At 36.0% G+C, this 20487-nt stretch overlaps 2 protein-coding genes across 3 annotated transcripts in view; both read left to right on the top strand.

Moving 5' to 3' along the window:
• LOC129744586 (uncharacterized) overlaps positions 1–20487 on the top strand; it is a 327683-nt gene that overhangs the window by 100802 nt on the left and 206394 nt on the right. The gene's annotated exons all lie outside the window — the stretch shown is intronic.
• Positions 13813–14779, top strand: LOC129744593 (uncharacterized). Its single transcript, XM_055737210.1, has 2 exons — positions 13813–13927; positions 13998–14779. Exons 1-2 carry the CDS (start codon positions 13892–13894, stop codon positions 14709–14711), a joined length of 750 nt encoding a protein of 249 aa, XP_055593185.1. The 5' UTR covers positions 13813–13891; the 3' UTR covers positions 14712–14779.

Below are 20487 nucleotides of genomic sequence, written 5' to 3'. Positions count from 1 at the left end.
ATTTTTTTGTTATTCAACCGAATTACAGCATTTATATTTAATTTTTCATCCTAAAAGACACACCTGCCAATTCAAACCATTGTTGTCTGATTGAAAATTTTCCTGAACAGTGTTGAAGATGATCTGCGATTTCATTTAAAAATATGTGATATTTTCAAGATTCAATAACATTCAATTGTAAATTAAAATTAAATACCTCAAAAAGAACTAATCTGTTGAGGCTACGATGATTTCATTCATTCTATTTTCTGGAAATTTTCATGTAAATTCACCTCGAAACCTTAAAACACATTTAAGTGTCTTTTTTTTATTATAAATTGTTATTTTCATTAAATGAACATCGGGGCAAGTGCAAATGGATATCATCACAGTTCATCTTTCATATTCTTTCAAAAAGAAAAGACTTTAAAATTAATTTAATACTTGTTCCTGTCTGTCTTTTTTATCACCGTTCATTGATATATCTGCAGTTTTTCTCCAGAATAAAATAATGGTTGGTACTTCAATTTCACTGGATACTGTTTTACCATAAGACCTTCATTTACAAAGACATTTAATAATTTTGAATATTTTATAGAAAAATTAATATATATTTCATGGTAAAAGGCACGTTGCCACTTGTTTCACCGTGTGAAATGACAGGAGTTAATATTATTATCAACACTTTTAGGTCGCAATAGAAACTTATAAAAAAAATTCTGCTTCTGCTACCAAAAAAAATTATGCTTCTGGAATATTAATAACAAAAAAAATTCAACATAAAAGCGGATCTAAAGTCTCTTCTATGTAGCCAAAATATGTTATACAAAAACACACGTTAATGTTAAGTCCGTACTTGAATTCTGTGTAAACAAACAGGGAACCTGTAAACAGATTTTCAGTGAACGATTTAAAAAAAGATAAGTTTATTTAGTCAGGTTGTTTATTTGGGCCCTACCTTTTATAAATTAAGAAATAATGTATACATTTTTGTCAATGTTGAACGTTTGCACTTCTTTTCATAAACATCAATCCTGTATAATCCATTTTAAAGGGTAGGCTCTTGTACAGTTCATGTGTCTGTTAATTTTCAATGGATTTTGTGGTTGTTCTGTAAATTTAAAGGCGCTTGATACACCTTCAGTAAAGCCATTTGTGCATGTTTGAAACATGTTTCTATGCGTATTGGATTATAAACCAAATCTTTTCATTTTTCTTTTTTTTTTCAAATGTCCGTAAATAACTATTTTTATTATCATTTACGTTGTTTTAAGGCAATTTCTGACCATTTTTAGAATTTTTATAGTTTTTTTTCTCATGTTTTTGATGCATTTTATTGTTTTTTTTGTTTTTTTTTGTTGTTTTTGTCGTACTTCATCATTTTCAGTTGACTTTGTCATTTTTAGTCTTTTTATTGTATTTGATTTCGATTTTTTTTATTTTTCAACTTTTTGTAATTTTTGAATACTTTATAACTTTCTAAAAAAACTTTTGATTTTGTTGTTGTACTCTATCACCATTTCTGAACGTAAAAATGTATGTTTGGTGTTTGTCTAAATTATATTGGTCCTGTTATAGAGAAAACTAAAAGGTAATGTCGCTTCTTAAAACCGTTCGGATGTTGCCAAAAACAAACGGGGTCTGTATTTCACATGCATTAGTACTAAATTCATATTTTTCAGACAACAATTCCTTCTTTAAATAACACGAATTAAAGTTCAATTTTTTCAAATAGTTTAAATGGTTTTGATTTGATCGGCAAAATATCAATCTGGGTCACATCTGGGCGTCATTCATTACTCTGTGCTGTACAAATGATCTAGAAATCAAGAAGAAAAAAACACATCTTGGCTTCATATGGCCACCACATGCATTGAAATTATGCTTGGTTGAAAAATGCGCGCCTAAATATTTCCAATCACAATCAGTATGCTATGCCATGATTACTATCCTCTTGCGACGTTGGCTCGCGACGTCTCGACCATGGAGACGGAAAACAAACCGCCCGGCGCCCAAAAGAAAGAAAATGTCGAAAAAATTGAAGGCCATGACTTTAATTTGATTCAATTTATTACAAATTTAATGATTACGGACAATAGATGCGACTTTTTGTTGATTTTATTCGATATAAACCGATTTGCATGGCTACAGAATATTCTAAAAATAATTTCATTTGAATCGGTTGGGTCATTTCGGAGGAGTAGTACTACAAACACCGTAACAAGAGAATTTTATATAATAGATAATTGTTATAATTTTTTCCAAAACTGTTAATCTTAACTTTTTGAAAACATTTCATTTAGATTTGTTGTTGTATTCAACGATTGATTTTATTCAAAACTCAACTCAAGTTCATTTTAAAACTCATTAACATTATATCACCAAAATTAGAGGTGACAGATAAAATTTGACAAAAGATTAAATTCAGGGCGCTAAAATCTACCAATTTTTTTTAAAACATAAGCTCCAAAACGCTGTTCTCTTGAGTAATCAATTCAATTCTTTAAATAAGATTGTTAAGATGTTTTATTGAAAAAAAATCTTTTCAATTATTAAAAAACTTATCTTTCTCATTTTAATGTTTTTAAATTTATTACTCAATTTTATAAAATTGTGTTTTTTAATACCGATATTTTTCAAGTTGAAAATTTTTACATTTTGAAATATTCAATAAGTTTGTCTTTGTTTTTTTTAACCCTTAGCGTTTGTGTTCTGAAAATATAATCTTCTTGGAAGCCTATCAATCTGAATTTTTGATAAGAAAGACATAGTTTTGACATTTTATTTCAAGGACCCATTAATATTGGGTCAATATTCCAAAAGACGCGACAAAATTTTCAGGGGTTAAAATTTTGAACTTTAAAACTTGCGTTCAAAAATTAAAGATATTTCACCTTTTTTATTGTTTTAAATCATCTTTCGCTACCCCCCTCTCACTCAACCAAAGTTAGGAAAAATACTCCCGGCACATAAAAACTTTATAAGTAAAATGCCTCAATAAAACCATTTGTAAATTAAAAAAGCATCTTTCGCTAATAATTTTTTAATATATCTATGAAAAGTAAGAAAAATGACTCGAAGTAGCAATTGTAAAGCTATATTTTAATGCGCAACGATAAGTTAATTGGCATATGATTCGTGCTTTTAATAACAAAACTGGGTATTCCTACTTTTATTCTGTTCTTTCTCTATTAATCATTCAAGAAATCACCCATTATCCAACATGTAGGTTGTCAGCTTAAGCATTCAATGAGGCATTGAACATGTTGTTTTATAAATTCTTCAATAAACTATGAAAAAGAAATTAAGAAAGTTAAGATAATCAATTATGAACAATTATTATCATATTGCTGAACAATTATTTCTATTCTATCCTATTCTGGTCTGAAATTTATTTTATAATTGGGGTTTGGTTTCTTTTTAAATCTGGCGCTATATTTTATACATTCTTTTTCTCTGCTCTGATTCTTATGTCTGAAACTTAAAATTCTGGTTCTTTAAAAATTTTAATTCGCAATCTATTTCTGGCACTGAATAATTTTTTATTGACTCACCGGAAATCGCATTACTTTAAACGTTGATTTTGATTGACTTTGAATCGTATCAGTAAAAACTATTATTTTAAAAAGTATGTGTGATGGTCGTAAATGAGTAAAAAAATTGTCATAAAAATCAATTTGCTAATTTCAAACTAAACTTGAATTTGGCATAATTTTGTAATGAAATTTCTCAGATAAGTATTGCTTTTGTCAAAAACCCAGAACTCAGTCGATGATTTTAATGCTAGGTCATATCTACAGGAACATTCAATATTCAAGAAAAAACAGTGCTCTCATTAATGGTGTTATTTTTTATGCCATTATTTTATTTTATTTACATAGTATTCCGTCTCACGACCTAACTTGACGAACATAATTCCTAAAATTCACTCGGTTCATAGCAACCGTTCTCCAATTTCTCGGGCCAGTATATGAGCAATGGACTTAGAAATGCCTGTGATCATCTCTAGTCTTCCGATTTTTTTGTTTTTTCTTTTGTAAAGTATTGAAGCGCTTTTGTAATTACACCACTAGAGTTGGTATGAAATCAGTGTTTCGTATTTTGAAAATCTTAAGACGTCAACTGTCCAATCCTCTTTCGAAATTTACCTGTGTAACTTTAACAACATTGACGATTCATTGATTAAAAAGAACGGGTGTTACACTACTTTTTTGCACTTTTTGTGGTCATGATCTAAAAAAATTTAAGTAGAAATATAGATATTCTTCTGCCCTACGTATAGCTTCCAACTCCAGCTTTCTTGGGCACTAAGTAATTTTTAACAAGCATTCTGTAGCTGATCTACCGGAAGATTGCCAGATTGCCCGGTTTTATCCAGGTTTGTTCGGATATTTAATACACAATTTGAACAAAAGTCCCGTCCGGATTTTGCCCGGATTCATTCACTTTTATTGCCGAAACAAACAAAAGAAAAACAAATTGTGTTGAAAAATTGTTTATTTATGCGTCCAAAACTGAATTTTTTCAGCAAGTTTTATAAAAATATTCATGAACGGTATTTTGAAAGCCAAAAATGATGAAAACAGTTTTTTTTCATTTTTTTTCTTGATTTGTGTTGAGTAATTAACTATAAATTATTTAAAAATCAGTTGAGTTACAAGAAAGATATCGTGATTTTAAACAAGGAGTGTCAAATTGACACTCATGGTCTGATTAGGGTGTTTTTGTCTAGGTTTTCGGGGTGCTTCCAGAAAAAGTAAAAATGTAGAAATGCAAAATTAAAGATTTCAAGAATTTATTGAGGGTCTCAGAATATGTTTTTATTTGGATGCACCCGAATAAAGTAACAAGCCAATCTTCCAAAAGTGAAATATTGACACTCAAGAGCAGATGTGGGTAAAATTTTCATGCGTTTTCAGATGTTTGTTGCTAGTTATCTTGTTTTTTTTAATGGAGTAAAAATCGCATGTTTAAGAACATTAAAAATAGCTGAAAAAAACAATAATTTTAGTGACTACGTCAGTTTGATGTCCCATCAACCTCAAAACTTTTGATGCACAAGCCTAATTTTATTAGAAGCCATTGAAGTTAGAAAGTTTTGCATGTCACCCCAGTTGACGGTATTCTAATCATCCATTCTTAAGTTAAAGCTGGATTACTCATTTCTTTCTAGTTACCAGAGGGGTTTGTCTTTCGGCACGTTGCGGGGAATCACTGTCGAATGTTCATTACTTAGGTACCTACCTAATTCCTCATAAGCTTTTGCCCGATAATGTTGAGTGTCCGAATGATCCCAATATTCACTTTTCTCTCATGCTAGCTAAGCCTTTTGAAACTATCACTAAAAGTGATAAAGAGATACTGTATGACCCATGATAAAATGTGAAAATCGGTCGTCAAGTTTCAAGAATACTTTTCGTATTGTAACATGATTTAAAAACTTGTTATTTACTCAGACAGGTAGATAAACATATTAAAAACAATAACTGGATGTGTTCACTTTCGTTTTCAACTACTCTCTCCAGGCGAGGTTTTTTATTCTTTTTTTTAAATTAACACATACGCCCTTTTTTCAAAATCGATATCGATATGTTTTATGAACACAGTAATTTTTTTTTTGCTGGAAACCAGCAAAATTTTGCTGGTTTTTGTCCCGTTGACTTTCCAGCAAAATTACTAGCAATTTAAATAGCTGGAAAAAACAGCAAACGTTAATGCTGGTTTCCAGCAATTCAAATTGCTGGAAACCAGCTATATCGTTCAAAACATTCGGTTGTATTTGGTATCAAATTTATATTTCAAAGCAGTGGTATGACAAGAAATGAACAACAACTATTTTCTTTCATTTTTCTTTTATTTAGAGGAGAGTGGGGTATCGTGGGCCATGGGGAAACGTGGGCCACTTTTAATATCTCAGATGCTAACTAGATCAATGGCTGGAAATTCCAGCAATTTGAAAACCGATTGCTGGGTTTTCAGCAAAAATTACAAGAACACAACCGAATGCTGAAAAAACCAGCAATTTGAAAACCGATTGCTGGTTTCCAGCAAAAATTTGGATTACTGAACATTTCCAGCAATTTTTTTTTGCTGAAAATCGAGGCAAAAATTTACTGTGAAGAGGTCAATCACCGTAGTGTATAATTCGGAAGCATAATATCGCAATATAAGCCTTGGAAATTTATTTGAGTTCGTCTTAGTTTAGATAACCGTACAGACTTTGACCTAGAACTAAGGAAAACTGCTTAACACTAATTTAAATCTACGCTTACACATATCAAAATTGAAAAGACGGTACACTGAGTTAAAAAGTTCACAACATTTATCGATGGGATGGTTTCGATCATATGCAGTACGGTGAAAAGGTATCCAAAGGAACTGACGTTGTAAAAGTGTCCACGTGGATATGTAAAAGTTGACACGTTGTAATATGTAAGGGGAGCCGATACGGTTTGTCAAGACATCAAAATTGAAAACTTTTTTTTTTTAAATTTTATTAATGACCTTTTAAATCCTGAGTGTTCACTCGGGTCTTAATGTACTTTAAAACTATTTTTACAACTACTTACAACTATTTACATTTTATAAATAACAATTTTAATTTTTTTTTCACAACTTTATAATTTTTTAATCAGACAACTTGTTTTTAAGAATTGTATTAACTTTGTTTCCGCTTCTTTCGTATATGCAAGAATATCTCTTAACGTAGTTCCGATGTTGCTTTCTTGCCATTGTTGTTCATAGATTCTGCAGTCCATTAGAAGATGTTTTACGGTGTTTGTTACCCCGCAAGATTCGCAGGTCATGTCGCTTTTATCTATCAAATGATGATGTGTTTCCCACGTGTGCCCAATTTTCAAACGTCGTAATGAAAACTTGTTGTTGATCAGTCCGTCGTTCTTCTGGTGAGGCCATATTTGTCAGGAGATACCTTTGCTCGTAAGGCGGGAGTCGAAGTGGCTCATTCCAAGGAAGCGTCCGTAGAGCGTACCTCACGAAGCTTCGCCGGGCACGATCAAGGCGGTAGCAGGGCGTGCTCTGAGAGGGAACCCACACCTGGGCGGCGTATTCTATAATGCAGCAAACCGAGGAGCAGTAAACTACTTTGAGCGCATAAACGTCGTCGAAGTCTTTGGTGTTACGAGGCAAAAATCCCAGAGCAGCAAATCCCCTCGCGGACGTAAGTGCGATATGCTCAGCGAATGTTAATCTGTTATCGATTTTCATACCAAGGTCGAGGATAAATTTCACATTCTTCAAAGCAGAACCAGAGAGTTGATAGTCAAAATTCATAACATTGCGTGCACGAGTAAAGTTGACGACCTTACACTTTTTTACGTTTGCCGTCATTCCATTGAAGACGCACCAGTTTTCTAATCGTCCGATATCAGTTTGTAGCGTAAGACAGTCAACAGCACTGATAATATTTCTAAATAGCTTCAGGTCGTCGGCACAGAGCAGTGTGTCGGACTGAAGCGTTTGACACAAGTCATTCACGAAAATTACGAACAGAAGAGGTCCAAGGTGACTTCCTTGCGGATCACCAGATGGCGTTGCGAATGTTCTTGATCGAGCGTGTTTCATTTTTGTAAAAGCATGACAATGAGTGATGTATGATGTAATCCAATCGAGTGACCAAGCTGGGAAACCTACTCGATCCATCTTTGCAATGAGGATTCTGTGCGGGACACGGTCGAAAGCTTTCGCAAAGTCGATATAGATTGAATCCACTTGACACCCTTTCTCTAAGATATTACTAAGGAAACTAACGTACCCATCAAATTAGTAACAGTCGATCGTTTCTTGACGAATCCATGTTGGGATTCCGAGATTAACGGTTTCACAGCAGCATACAATCGTTCGTGCATCAGGACTTCAAAGATTTTCGAGATTGAGTTTAAAATTGAGATGGGGAGATAATTTTCTACATTATGAGCATTACCCGATTTATGTATCGGAGTGATAGCAGCAAATTTCCAAGCACTAGGAAAAGTTCTTCCAGCTAGAGAACAGTTAAGGATGCATCAAATTGGGGCAGCTAAAGATGCCACGCCTCTGACATTGGAGCCCACGCCTTAGAGATGGAAGCCTTCACTGATTCGACACTTGGTAAGAAAATCCACAAGTCTTCTCTTGAAGATTCCCCCATATCAATGAGTCGAGGGGGTTCAAATCCGGACTGCTCGAAGGCCAAAGATCCTCCGGTTAAACTTCATGTTCTTCTCCAACGAGGTTTCCCAAGCCATCAAAAGTTTGGATATCACTTAAAGAACGAACTCATAATAACTTCCAACAGGCGTTCAAAAGCAACTCCGCAACATAGGAACTTTGAAGTTGATTTCAAGGCTTAATTCTACTTGTTTTGAACTTCAACACGTGTATTCATAAATAAACACATCGTTACTTGGGAAACGACAATGTGAAGTACACATTTAGTTCCGGAAGAACTTTTTAACAACTTGAAAGTAGAATAAAGTAGAAATTAATAACCGGAAAGTCGATTTAAAGAAAATCATCACATCAAGTAAAATCGTTTCCTTATCATGATGTTCATATAGAGCAGCAATTATGGTGCTCGATTTTCAAGCGGTGAGCTCGGGCTCGAGGCTTGGTAAGAACATGTTATTTGGATGTCAGTAAGTAACAAATATGGTTGATTAAAATGAAAATGACTCAAACTAGCAGCGGACTCGAGAAGGCATTGTAGGAGCGAAAAAGAATTTTTTTCGATTTTTTGTGCTGCTTATAAAAGTGCTTTTTGAAGCTGGTTGAAAGTTGTTCAGCTATTTATGCGAACTTTTTGTCAACTTTAGAGTTCGTTTATCTACTTGAAATTTGAGCTGAAAAGAAGTTGTATTAGCATACTCGATAAAGCTGATCAAACCTGATAGAGGAATGTTATCCGAACTTTTGGTTGCTTGGGTTGGGTCCGTTTCGAGGTATGGCATGGGCTCCTTCTGGTTGGAAAACAGCATTTTTGGGTTCACCAAAGTTCAACCGATTACATGGACGCACCTGCTTGTTCATCAAAAGGTCCATGTTGACTTCAGTATTTACTGTTTCTCCATCTTTTATAAAAAAAAGGAGGAATCTTCAATCCATTCGAAGCAACCGCTCAAAATTCCATGACTCCGGCGGGATGCTTGGTAGTCAACTTGAATTTCACATTCCCTGGGACATATTTTGCCTTCAGGGGTGAACTATACCGTTCCGTACGTAATTTGGACACTGAATGAATCGGACAAAGTTTCTCTTCTGAGAACACGACCGAAGATCAGCTACTTTTTCTTCAACTTAGACAGCAATTGCTTCAAACGCTCCAGTCGCAGTGCTTTGATTCGTTCTGTTATCAAATGGCGCTTTGCTCTTGCCTTTGAAGGTGTATTTTAAGTCATCTTTGACCAACCGTTGCATGGAAGAATCCGATTTTTGCTTCATCACCTCAGGATTGATCTTGAGTGCGTGCAGACCAAGGCCTGGCTTCCGTGGACATGATTCATCAAGAATCAAGATTTCACAACTTTATAATTTTTTAATCAGACAACTTGTTTTTAAGAATTGTATTAACTTTGTTTCCGCTTCTTTCGTATATGCAAGAATATCTCTTAACGTAGTTCCGATGTTGCTTTCTTGCCATTGTTGTTCATAGATTCTGCAGTCCATTAGAAGATGTTTTACGGTGTTTGTTACCCCGCAAGATTCGCAGGTCATGTCGCTTTTATCTATCAAATGATGATGTGTTTCCCACGTGTGCCCAATTTTCAAACGTCGTAATGAAAACTTGTTGTTGATCAGTCCGTCGTTCTTCTGGTGAGGCCATATTTGTCAGGAGATACCTTTGCTCGTAAGGCGGGAGTCGAAGTGGCTCATTCCAAGGAAGCGTCCGTAGAGCGTACCTCACGAAGCTTCGCCGGGCACGATCAAGGCGGTAGCAGGGCGTGCTCTGAGAGGGAACCCACACCTGGGCGGCGTATTCTATAATGCAGCAAACCGAGGAGCAGTAAACTACTTTGAGCGCATAAACGTCGTCGAAGTCTTTGGTGTTACGAGGCAAAAATCCCAGAGCAGCAAATCCCCTCGCGGACGTAAGTGCGATATGCTCAGCGAATGTTAATCTGTTATCGATTTTCATACCAAGGTCGAGGATAAATTTCACATTCTTCAAAGCAGAACCAGAGAGTTGATAGTCAAAATTCATAACATTGCGTGCACGAGTAAAGTTGACGACCTTACACTTTTTTACGTTTGCCGTCATTCCATTGAAGACGCACCAGTTTTCTAATCGTCCGATATCAGTTTGTAGCGTAAGACAGTCAACAGCACTGATAATATTTCTAAATAGCTTCAGGTCGTCGGCACAGAGCAGTGTGTCGGACTGAAGCGTTTGACACAAGTCATTCACGAAAATTACGAACAGAAGAGGTCCAAGGTGACTTCCTTGCGGATCACCAGATGGCGTTGCGAATGTTCTTGATCGAGCGTGTTTCATTTTTGTAAAAGCATGACAATGAGTGATGTATGATGTAATCCAATCGAGTGACCAAGCTGGGAAACCTACTCGATCCATCTTTGCAATGAGGATTCTGTGCGGGACACGGTCGAAAGCTTTCGCAAAGTCGATATAGATTGAATCCACTTGACACCCTTTCTCTAAGATATTACTAAGGAAACTAACGTACCCATCAAATTAGTAACAGTCGATCGTTTCTTGACGAATCCATGTTGGGATTCCGAGATTAACGGTTTCACAGCAGCATACAATCGTTCGTGCATCAGGACTTCAAAGATTTTCGAGATTGAGTTTAAAATTGAGATGGGGAGATAATTTTCTACATTATGAGCATTACCCGATTTATGTATCGGAGTGATAGCAGCAAATTTCCAAGCACTAGGAAAAGTTCTTCCAGCTAGAGAACAGTTAAGGATGCATCAAATTGGGGCAGCTAAAGATGCCACGCCTCTGACATTGGAGCCCACGCCTTAGAGATGGAAGCCTTCACTGATTCGACACTTGGTAAGAAAATCCACAAGTCTTCTCTTGAAGATTCCCCCATATCAATGAGTCGAGGGGGTTCAAATCCGGACTGCTCGAAGGCCAAAGATCCTCCGGTTAAACTTCATGTTCTTCTCCAACGAGGTTTCCCAAGCCATCAAAAGTTTGGATATCACTTAAAGAACGAACTCATAATAACTTCCAACAGGCGTTCAAAAGCAACTCCGCAACATAGGAACTTTGAAGTTGATTTCAAGGCTTAATTCTACTTGTTTTGAACTTCAACACGTGTATTCATAAATAAACACATCGTTACTTGGGAAACGACAATGTGAAGTACACATTTAGTTCCGGAAGAACTTTTTAACAACTTGAAAGTAGAATAAAGTAGAAATTAATAACCGGAAAGTCGATTTAAAGAAAATCATCACATCAAGTAAAATCGTTTCCTTATCATGATGTTCATATAGAGCAGCAATTATGGTGCTCGATTTTCAAGCGGTGAGCTCGGGCTCGAGGCTTGGTAAGAACATGTTATTTGGATGTCAGTAAGTAACAAATATGGTTGATTAAAATGAAAATGACTCAAACTAGCAGCGGACTCGAGAAGGCATTGTAGGAGCGAAAAAGAATTTTTTTCGATTTTTTGTGCTGCTTATAAAAGTGCTTTTTGAAGCTGGTTGAAAGTTGTTCAGCTATTTATGCGAACTTTTTGTCAACTTTAGAGTTCGTTTATCTACTTGAAATTTGAGCTGAAAAGAAGTTGTATTAGCATACTCGATAAAGCTGATCAAACCTGATAGAGGAATGTTATCCGAACTTTTGGTTGCTTGGGTTGGGTCCGTTTCGAGGTATGGCATGGGCTCCTTCTGGTTGGAAAACAGCATTTTTGGGTTCACCAAAGTTCAACCGATTACATGGACGCACCTGCTTGTTCATCAAAAGGTCCATGTTGACTTCAGTATTTACTGTTTCTCCATCTTTTATAAAAAAAAGGAGGAATCTTCAATCCATTCGAAGCAACCGCTCAAAATTCCATGACTCCGGCGGGATGCTTGGTAGTCAACTTGAATTTCACATTCCCTGGGACATATTTTGCCTTCAGGGGTGAACTATACCGTTCCGTACGTAATTTGGACACTGAATGAATCGGACAAAGTTTCTCTTCTGAGAACACGACCGAAGATCAGCTACTTTTTCTTCAACTTAGACAGCAATTGCTTCAAACGCTCCAGTCGCAGTGCTTTGATTCGTTCTGTTATCAAATGGCGCTTTGCTCTTGCCTTTGAAGGTGTATTTTAAGTCATCTTTGACCAACCGTTGCATGGAAGAATCCGATTTTCGCTTCATCACCTCAGGATTGATCTTGAGTGCGTGCAGACCAAGGCCTGGCTTCCGTGGACATGATTCATCAAGAAGAGAACGTTTCATGCGTTAAACGTTTGCCAAATGACCTGCTACAGTAGACTGAGTCAATTTGGGGTCATTTTTGAATTTATTAAACCCTGGGGCCTAAAAAGCTTTGTTTTGGCTCATTTTTTTTGCAGAATTTTTAACTAACGTTTATATGAGTGAATTTGAACTTGAATTGAATATTTTGTACTGATAAATCAAAATCATTTTTGTTTTTTTCTGTAGAAAAAAACATTCTAAAGTAAATTTTCTGCTGTATGCCGTATGATAGATTGATGTCAAGATATGAGTGAATTTTTCACCCACCACTCTTCACCGGGTGCAGAAGCACGGACTTCTGAGGACGTCTTCCGGGCCGATTAGTTAAGACGCACAATTTGTTGGGCGACCATGCATCAAGAACAAAAACAACTACATCGGAGGAACCAGGACGTGGATATCGGGATTTCCGGTCAGTTTTCTAGCTTTGTGACGGCTAAAACGAACTAAATGCAAAAAACTGGAATAATAAATTTGATGAAAATAAAACGAAGCCATAAAATTATTCCGAAAAAAAAACATCTAAATATTTGATGACTTCCAATATAAACAGAATATCAATTTACAATATTTATGGTTGATCTCATATAGAAATATAATTGAAACTATCGTATTTATAATTGAATCAATCATATTATTAAAGTTGAATCTATCACATTTATAATTGAATTTATCATATTATTATAGTTGATCATTTATCATCATCATCATTTATCATATTATTATAGTTGAAATTTTGATAATTATAGTTGGTTGAGAATCAATTAGATATATGATTGAATATAAGTGGATTATTGATGGAAATACCATTCTTATTTCTTCGGCGTCAAAAATTACCCCAAATCGACTCAGTCTACTGCTCTAGCCACCTCAATTCGCTTGGCAGATTTTTGGGTGGAAAGCAAACTGGTCACTGTCTCTTTTTGGAATGCAAGATGTACCGTTGAAGCGTTTTCTGGACTACTGCATTGTTTACGTCAATTGACAGATGCAGGTTAGAGTTAATACACCCACGAAAAATATCCTTAAAATCGTCAAAATCAACACAAAAAAGATTTCTTAAAATGTTCGCATTTTTTATAGGCCATACTGTAGATAACGTTTAGTGGGGGACTGATAATCGCATTGGATCGGAACCGGTATTGTTTCAGAAATTGCATAGCATCGGAACCGATGTTATACAACTTTAATCTACTGAAATTAGTGAGGTACTTAGTTTTATCAAGAAATCCACAAGAAATCGATGATTTCATGTGGCACCAATGAACTGGATTTAAGCCCAACGAGGTTAATTAAATATGGAAGCCACTTCAACAACTAGTGAACACTTCAAAATTATTAGCCTGATAGTTGAAGCTGCTCTTGGAATATATAAGAGATTGAACTTTTCAGATACTTTAATCAGTGATCAACTGTTGAATAATAAACTGTTGTTAAAGGAACAAGACAACTTTCACCATAGTCAAAATGAAACTTTTGCTGGCAGTTGCGATGTGTTTGGGTGTAAGTAGAATTTTTTATTTTATTTAAGTGCAAACTATTAAGTTTATGGTTCACCATTTCGAATTTCAAGGTGGCCACCGCTGCTAGAGAATCATCGTTGGCTGTTCTGGAGGATCTGAAGAAACTTCAACCAGCGTATAAAAATCTTCTGGACTATACCGTCAACCTGGTGGCCAACGCAAAGATCAACACCTCGGCTGTGATAGTGGATTTCCACAATGGGATCATTCAAACCAAGGGCGAATTTCTGCATCAAGCTATCGAAGTCGAAACCACTGCCCTGTTTCAATTGGACAGTCAGGATCCCACTGTCGAAGCCGAATGTCTGAGCGAGCTTCGAGTAATGATCGCAACCGAGATGAGCATGAGAGGGAGAGACTTCACCAATTGCATCATCGAAATTGATGATAATCTAAACAAAAAAATTGAGGAAATCTACGCAAAGTTGCAACAGAACGAAGCCGGTTGGGCAAAGTTTAGCTTCTACGATTCGTTTGCGGGGGAAAATATATTCAACAAACCGGAGCAAATCAGTGCCAAACTTCAGGCCAAACTTCAGGAGCTATCCAATATTCCCGGGGGTTTGGCTGAACTGCTGGCCCGATATGTGGACGAATTCCGGGGAGATCTGTTTGAGGTCAATCAACACTACGAACGGTGTCTGCTTTCCAGCCACGAGCTCCATGTGACCGGTAAAAATTTGGTAATGGACTACCTGGTGCGCACCTGCAAAGGAATCGTCGTCAAACAGGACGAAAAAGTTTCGCGATCTAATTTGGTTTGAGTGATAAATGGGTTATCTAATAGCTACATCTGTTAAATGTTAAAAATGCTCCTAATAAACGCTGTTCTCACAATGTACAACTTTAAAAGTGGTGTTTCAATGTTGAAAATGGCAGCACCACCAAGGCTCAATATTGAATAGGAAGGTTTATTTTGGCTTATTTTCAGCATTTCGACGTAGTTGTCCAACAAAGTTTTGTAAATAGTAAGTATAAGCAGTTCATGCTTAAGAAAGCTTCCCTGGATTTATATAAACTCACCAGCACATTTCAAAATCCGAGTCAATAACAAATAATACAAATGGTACTGCCTGCCCTTAATTTCGAATACTGTAAAAAGGATCTAAATTACGTTAATCAGGAAGATAGTGCTGCCATCTACAATTTGAAACCGGAAAAATATTGTTTTACTGAAAAAGTGCTGCCATCTACAATTTGAAACCGGAAAAATATTGTTTTACTAAAAAAATGAAGCAATCTACGATTTCAAACAATGCGACTATAATCTATTAAATGAATTGATTTCTACGACTAATTGGAGCATACTTGATTCAGCCGACAATGTCAATGATGCAGTTGAACGCTTCTATTCGATGTTGTTTTCAATTATACATCAAAACGTGCCAGCCCGTAGGAGAAGGCATAAGAGTTATGCCAATCAACCTTGGTGGAATGTCGAACTCCGGAATTGTCGGAATCGCCTTCGCAAAGCCAGGAAGCTCTATTTCCGTCACAAGAGCGACAGTTATAAATTACAAGTACTAGAGCTCGAAAGAAACTATGAAGCGCTCAACGCACACCATTTTCGGAAGTATACGGAAAACATCGAGAAAAGTTTGAAGAACGACCCGAAACTCTTTTGGTCATACATCAACAAACGCAAAAATAGCTCCGACATCCCTGCCAACTTGTTTTGTGAAGATAAAACCGCCACCACCCCGCTGGATGCCGCAAACCTGTTCTCGTCGTTTTTCCAAAGAGTGTTAAGTAATCATTTACCACCCCTGGATGAATCGTACTTGAACGGTTTGCCTGTTTACAACGTAGCTCTTCCTCCCGTATTTTTCACCGATGACAATGTTCTAGCCGAACTCAATGCCGTAGATCCATCTAAAGGTCCCGGATCCGATCAGCTTCCTCCGCTGTTCATCAAAAATTGTGCCAGTTGCCTCGCTCACCCTGCAGGAAAAATTTTAAACCGATCTTTGATAGAAGGAGTTTTTCCCTCGGCTTGGAAAGTAGCTTCGATAACGCCAGTTTACAAATCTGGTAATGTTGGAAACGTTGAAAATTATAGAGGAATTTCCATTCTGAGTTGCATTACTAAAGTTTTCGAACGGTTGATACACGATGCAGTTTACTCTTCAATCCACAATTTGATGTCCCCTTGTCAACACGGTTTCATACGCAAAAGATCAACTACATCCAATTTGATGTCGTTTATTGCATATCTGTTTGACAACATGCAACAACAAAATCAAACTGATGCTATTTACATCGACTTCAGTAAAGCTTTCGACAAAGTTCCGCATATTCTGGCCGTTGAAAAACTTAGAAGAATGGGCACCTTGGCTGTATCAATGGGTTCTGTCAATCCTAACAGCCCGCACCGCTTTCGTGAAAATTGGAACTGCGCAATCGAACAGAATTAAGATTACTTCAGGTGTTCCTCAAGGTAGTATTCTTGGGCCAATGCTATTCATACTGTTTGTGAACGACCTTGACACCGTTATTTATTCCCCCAAATTGTTTTTCGCGGATGATCTCAAATTCTTCAGGACCGTTGAAGATCGAGCAGACTGCTTAGCGCTTCTCTACGACATTGATGCGGTTTCATCATGGTGTCGAAAAAACGGATTGGAGGTAAACACGAATAAAAGTTATCCAATTTCCTTTACCCGAAAAAAATCACCTGTATACTTCGAATACACATTTGGCGAGGAGTCAATTACAAGAGTTTTTACTGTGAAGGACTTGGGAATCACCTTAGACACCAGATTGACATTCGACGAACACATCTCTACCTCAATAAGCAAAGCCTACGTGACTCTCGGCTTTATACGACGTAATACGCAGAACTTCAAAGACATTTATTGCTTGAGAACCCTGTTCTGTACACATGTGAGGAGCACACTCGAGTACGGAATCCAAGTGTGGACACCGTTCTACGCTGTTCACATCAACCGCATCGAAAAAGTCCAAAAGCGATTTCTCAGATGCCCTCCGACGACTACCGTGGAACGATCCTGTTTTGCTTCCTCGATACGAACATCGTTGTAATTTGATCGACCTACCAACTCTAGAGCAACGAAGAACTCTTCTGCAACGTCTGTTCGTATTTGATCTGCTAGCAAACAACATTGATTGCAATGAACTGCTGAATCGGCTACCATTTAACGCACCTACGCGAACTTTGCGCCATCTACAGATGTTCCGGTTACCATTCACCCGTACTGTCTATTCTCTCAATAGTCCATTTGTTACTTGTTGTAGACGTTTTAACTAAATCAGTAATCACTTCAATTTTAACATCACTAAAGAAACATTCAAAATTAGAATAAGTAGGTCATAAGAAAAAGTCTGTGCGAATATGTTTAATTCGAAGACCAGTAAATAAATAAATAAATTAAAAAAAAAGAAATTTTTGAATGGACAGCCTGGTTTTTTGGATTCTAATACAACCCAGAATATATAACTATTTCATCATTTAACGTAATGTCAATGAAACACACATACCAGATTGGTAAAGTATCATAGCTCAAATGCCAAATTAGTGGAAGTTTAAATGAAAATTTGGTTAAAACCCCTAAAACCCTAAAGACGTCCCTAAAATTCAAAGATACAATCTTGATTTTGTAAAAATACATAAGTGGTGCTATTTTTATTTAATATATGTTTTCATATTTTTTAGTCTTAGCGCCAATTGAAAAAAGTAAACTTTTGCTATAATTATCCATTGAACAAATCAACACCAATTACAGAAGAAAACTCTGATTATAGTTATTAAACATTAAACAAAAAAACAGAATGGTGCCATTTTTGTTTCGCTTAGTGTATAACACAGAATTCAAAAATTTAATCAAACGAGAAATTTACATTTTCCATTCCTTTCCTCTATTTGACACAACCTAACTTTCAGTTTCTTGAAATCTGATTCTTCTGTATATAAGTTAAGTTTGTTAAGGAAATAATGAGTACATATCTACTTGAATGCTGTGCCAATAGTCACAAAGGATTATTGAACTATAAATATTTTCGTAGAGCTGAAATATGCAACTTTTATGAATATTTATTTTCTTGTAAATTTATTTTCAAACACACTCTGTGAAATACTTCAAACTTGAATGATGTCCGATTCTTTATTTTATTCCGGAATTATGCATAAATTTGATTTTTTTTTAAATTTTCTTACATCTATAACTTTAAAAACTTTAGAATATTCTTTTCAATATATGAAATACAAATAAAATTATGTTATTCTGTCTTGATACATTTTGTACCTGAAAATTAATGAATTTTCAAGAGGATGTAATACAGATAAAAGTTAGAACGTAAGCCGTAAATATTATGAATTTCTCGGAAAAGATACAACGGTTCACCGACAGTACTTGAACCCGCAATCTCCGCTTCAGTACAACGACGCGTTAGCCAATTACACCACGGCACAGAGAACAGACGTACAAGCTAGCCTACAAAACTTGTGTAAAAATCCCAACACCTTTTTTCAACCAATTTTTGTATTTAGGCTGGGCCATCAGATGTCTCCAAACACACCAAAGAGAACTGTCAAAACAAAGCTAAGAAAAAATGACTAAGTTTCAGTCAGTTTTCTGTAGGTCGTATGAGCTGCTTAGCATGCTTCAAGAAAATCGCTGTTAAAGTTTCGTAATACGTTCATTATTTTGCATGAAAAAAAAATCATAAAAGTTATTATCTTTTTCCTTCAAATTTGTTAGAAATACAAAGTTTAAAACAGCTGGATGCTAAAGTGATATGTGAAATTAACCCGCTTTGAGGTGCCTAGAATCAGTACTGCTGGGTGAGACTGATCGTCAAGAAAGTTCTTGTATTTCACTACACATAGGTGGTGCATTTTCTAACATAAATTATCTACTGTTCAAGAAGTTTTTTTTTTGTTTCGATTATAGTCGTTTTACCATATTTATGGCATTCGCGACTTTATCGACGTTGCAGTTGGCGGATCTTTATTGAAAAACTTATCCGGTACAACTGTGTTCGATGTTTACTCTTGGGCTCGAACTCGCGGACATCGGCTCAGGAGACATCAGACTTGCCAACTGAGCTATATCACAAGCCCACTGTTCAAGAAGTGCGAAAACTTAACTGTCATAGTAGTTCAAAAATAAAGAAAGTGAAATTTCGCCCTGTTAAAAGTAACTCTGATTTCATTTTTTTAGCAATAAATTTAAGCCGTTCATTTTAATGAGACATTGGATTGATTTTTTGTGAGTTCATACACCATACGCCTTTTCGAAAACTGGACACTTTAAAGTAGGTTTGTAACTTTTGAACGGTGCGATAAATGGCACTGTTTGTAGTCAATTTCTAACGTATTTTTTGGTGATAGCATTTGAAATTTTACACACTTTTTTGACGATATTTTGTTCGAGCTTGTACATCTGTTCTCTGTGACCACGGTAAACTGGATGGAATCGCCCGATGCGAGCGTACAAGTCGAGGTCCATTGGTCAACTGCTTGACCGTTCATCGATGCACTCCATGTATATTTCGCATGTGTTTTTGTCTTCTATTGATCTCTCGCGTTTCTCTTTTATCTCCAGGGTTGCCAATGTGCCTAATTTTTTAGGATTAACCTGATTTGTGAAGGCCCGATTTTTTGAAAATAAGCCTGATTTTCCCTGATTTTTGTCAATATAAGGGAAATGGGTAGTAGGGGAGATGGGGGCATAATGGCCACCTTAAGGAAAACGGTTATTTAACCATAGAAAATAGCTATAATTGCTTTTTTGATGAATCTACGACTCACCTGACTTCATCGAATTGAATTCGCTGCTAGATTCTACGGCAGAAAATGCTCATTATGCCTCGATAATATGGTGCTCTATATGCCCCTAGTCAACAAATTTAAGTAAAAACATGTTTTAAAATTGATACATGTGAAAAATCAAAAATTTTATGATGGTAAAAATTGAGAAACAATGTGTACATCATGTTGCAGTGCGTACATTATAGATCAAGGTTATTTTAAGATCATAAGAGCTTATTTCGTGGTGCTCAAAAATTATAATATTTTCGTAACTTGAGAACCAAGCTAGTTTTTTTTAAATATCTCTGTAAAGATGATAAGGAGATTCCTTTTTTTGTGAAAAATTAATACTATAAAAAGTACGAAACAAATCCTCATGAAAATTTATTTAAGAAAATACGTACTTTCGTAGAAAAGAGTAGTGCTCATTATGCCCTGGGTGCTCGTTATGCCCTCATCTCCCCTACAGACTGCATTAAAGACATTAGTGGCAGCGTGGTCAGATCTACGAATTTCTCACGGAACTAGTGTAAAATTTGCAACGATCGTTTTGAACTAATTTTTGTTTTTTGGCTGGGCCACCAGATGTCTCCAAACACACTAAAGAAAACTGTCAAAACCAAACTGAGAAAAAAAAAACAAAATTTTGGTCAGTTTTGAACAGGTCGTATGAACTGTTGGAGTGTTTCAAAAAAATTGCTATTTAAGTTTCGTAACACTTTCGTCCGGTTGCATAATGGAAAAAAGTGGCTATTTCCTTCAAGCTAGAA

The sequence above is a fragment of the Uranotaenia lowii genome, chromosome 2 (genome assembly GCF_029784155.1).
Source record: "Uranotaenia lowii strain MFRU-FL chromosome 2, ASM2978415v1, whole genome shotgun sequence".
In the NCBI taxonomy this organism is placed as follows: Eukaryota; Metazoa; Arthropoda; class Insecta; order Diptera; family Culicidae; genus Uranotaenia; species Uranotaenia lowii.
The sequence above is the reverse complement of the archived record's forward strand: the minus strand, read 5'-3'. Positions and strand labels throughout refer to the sequence as shown.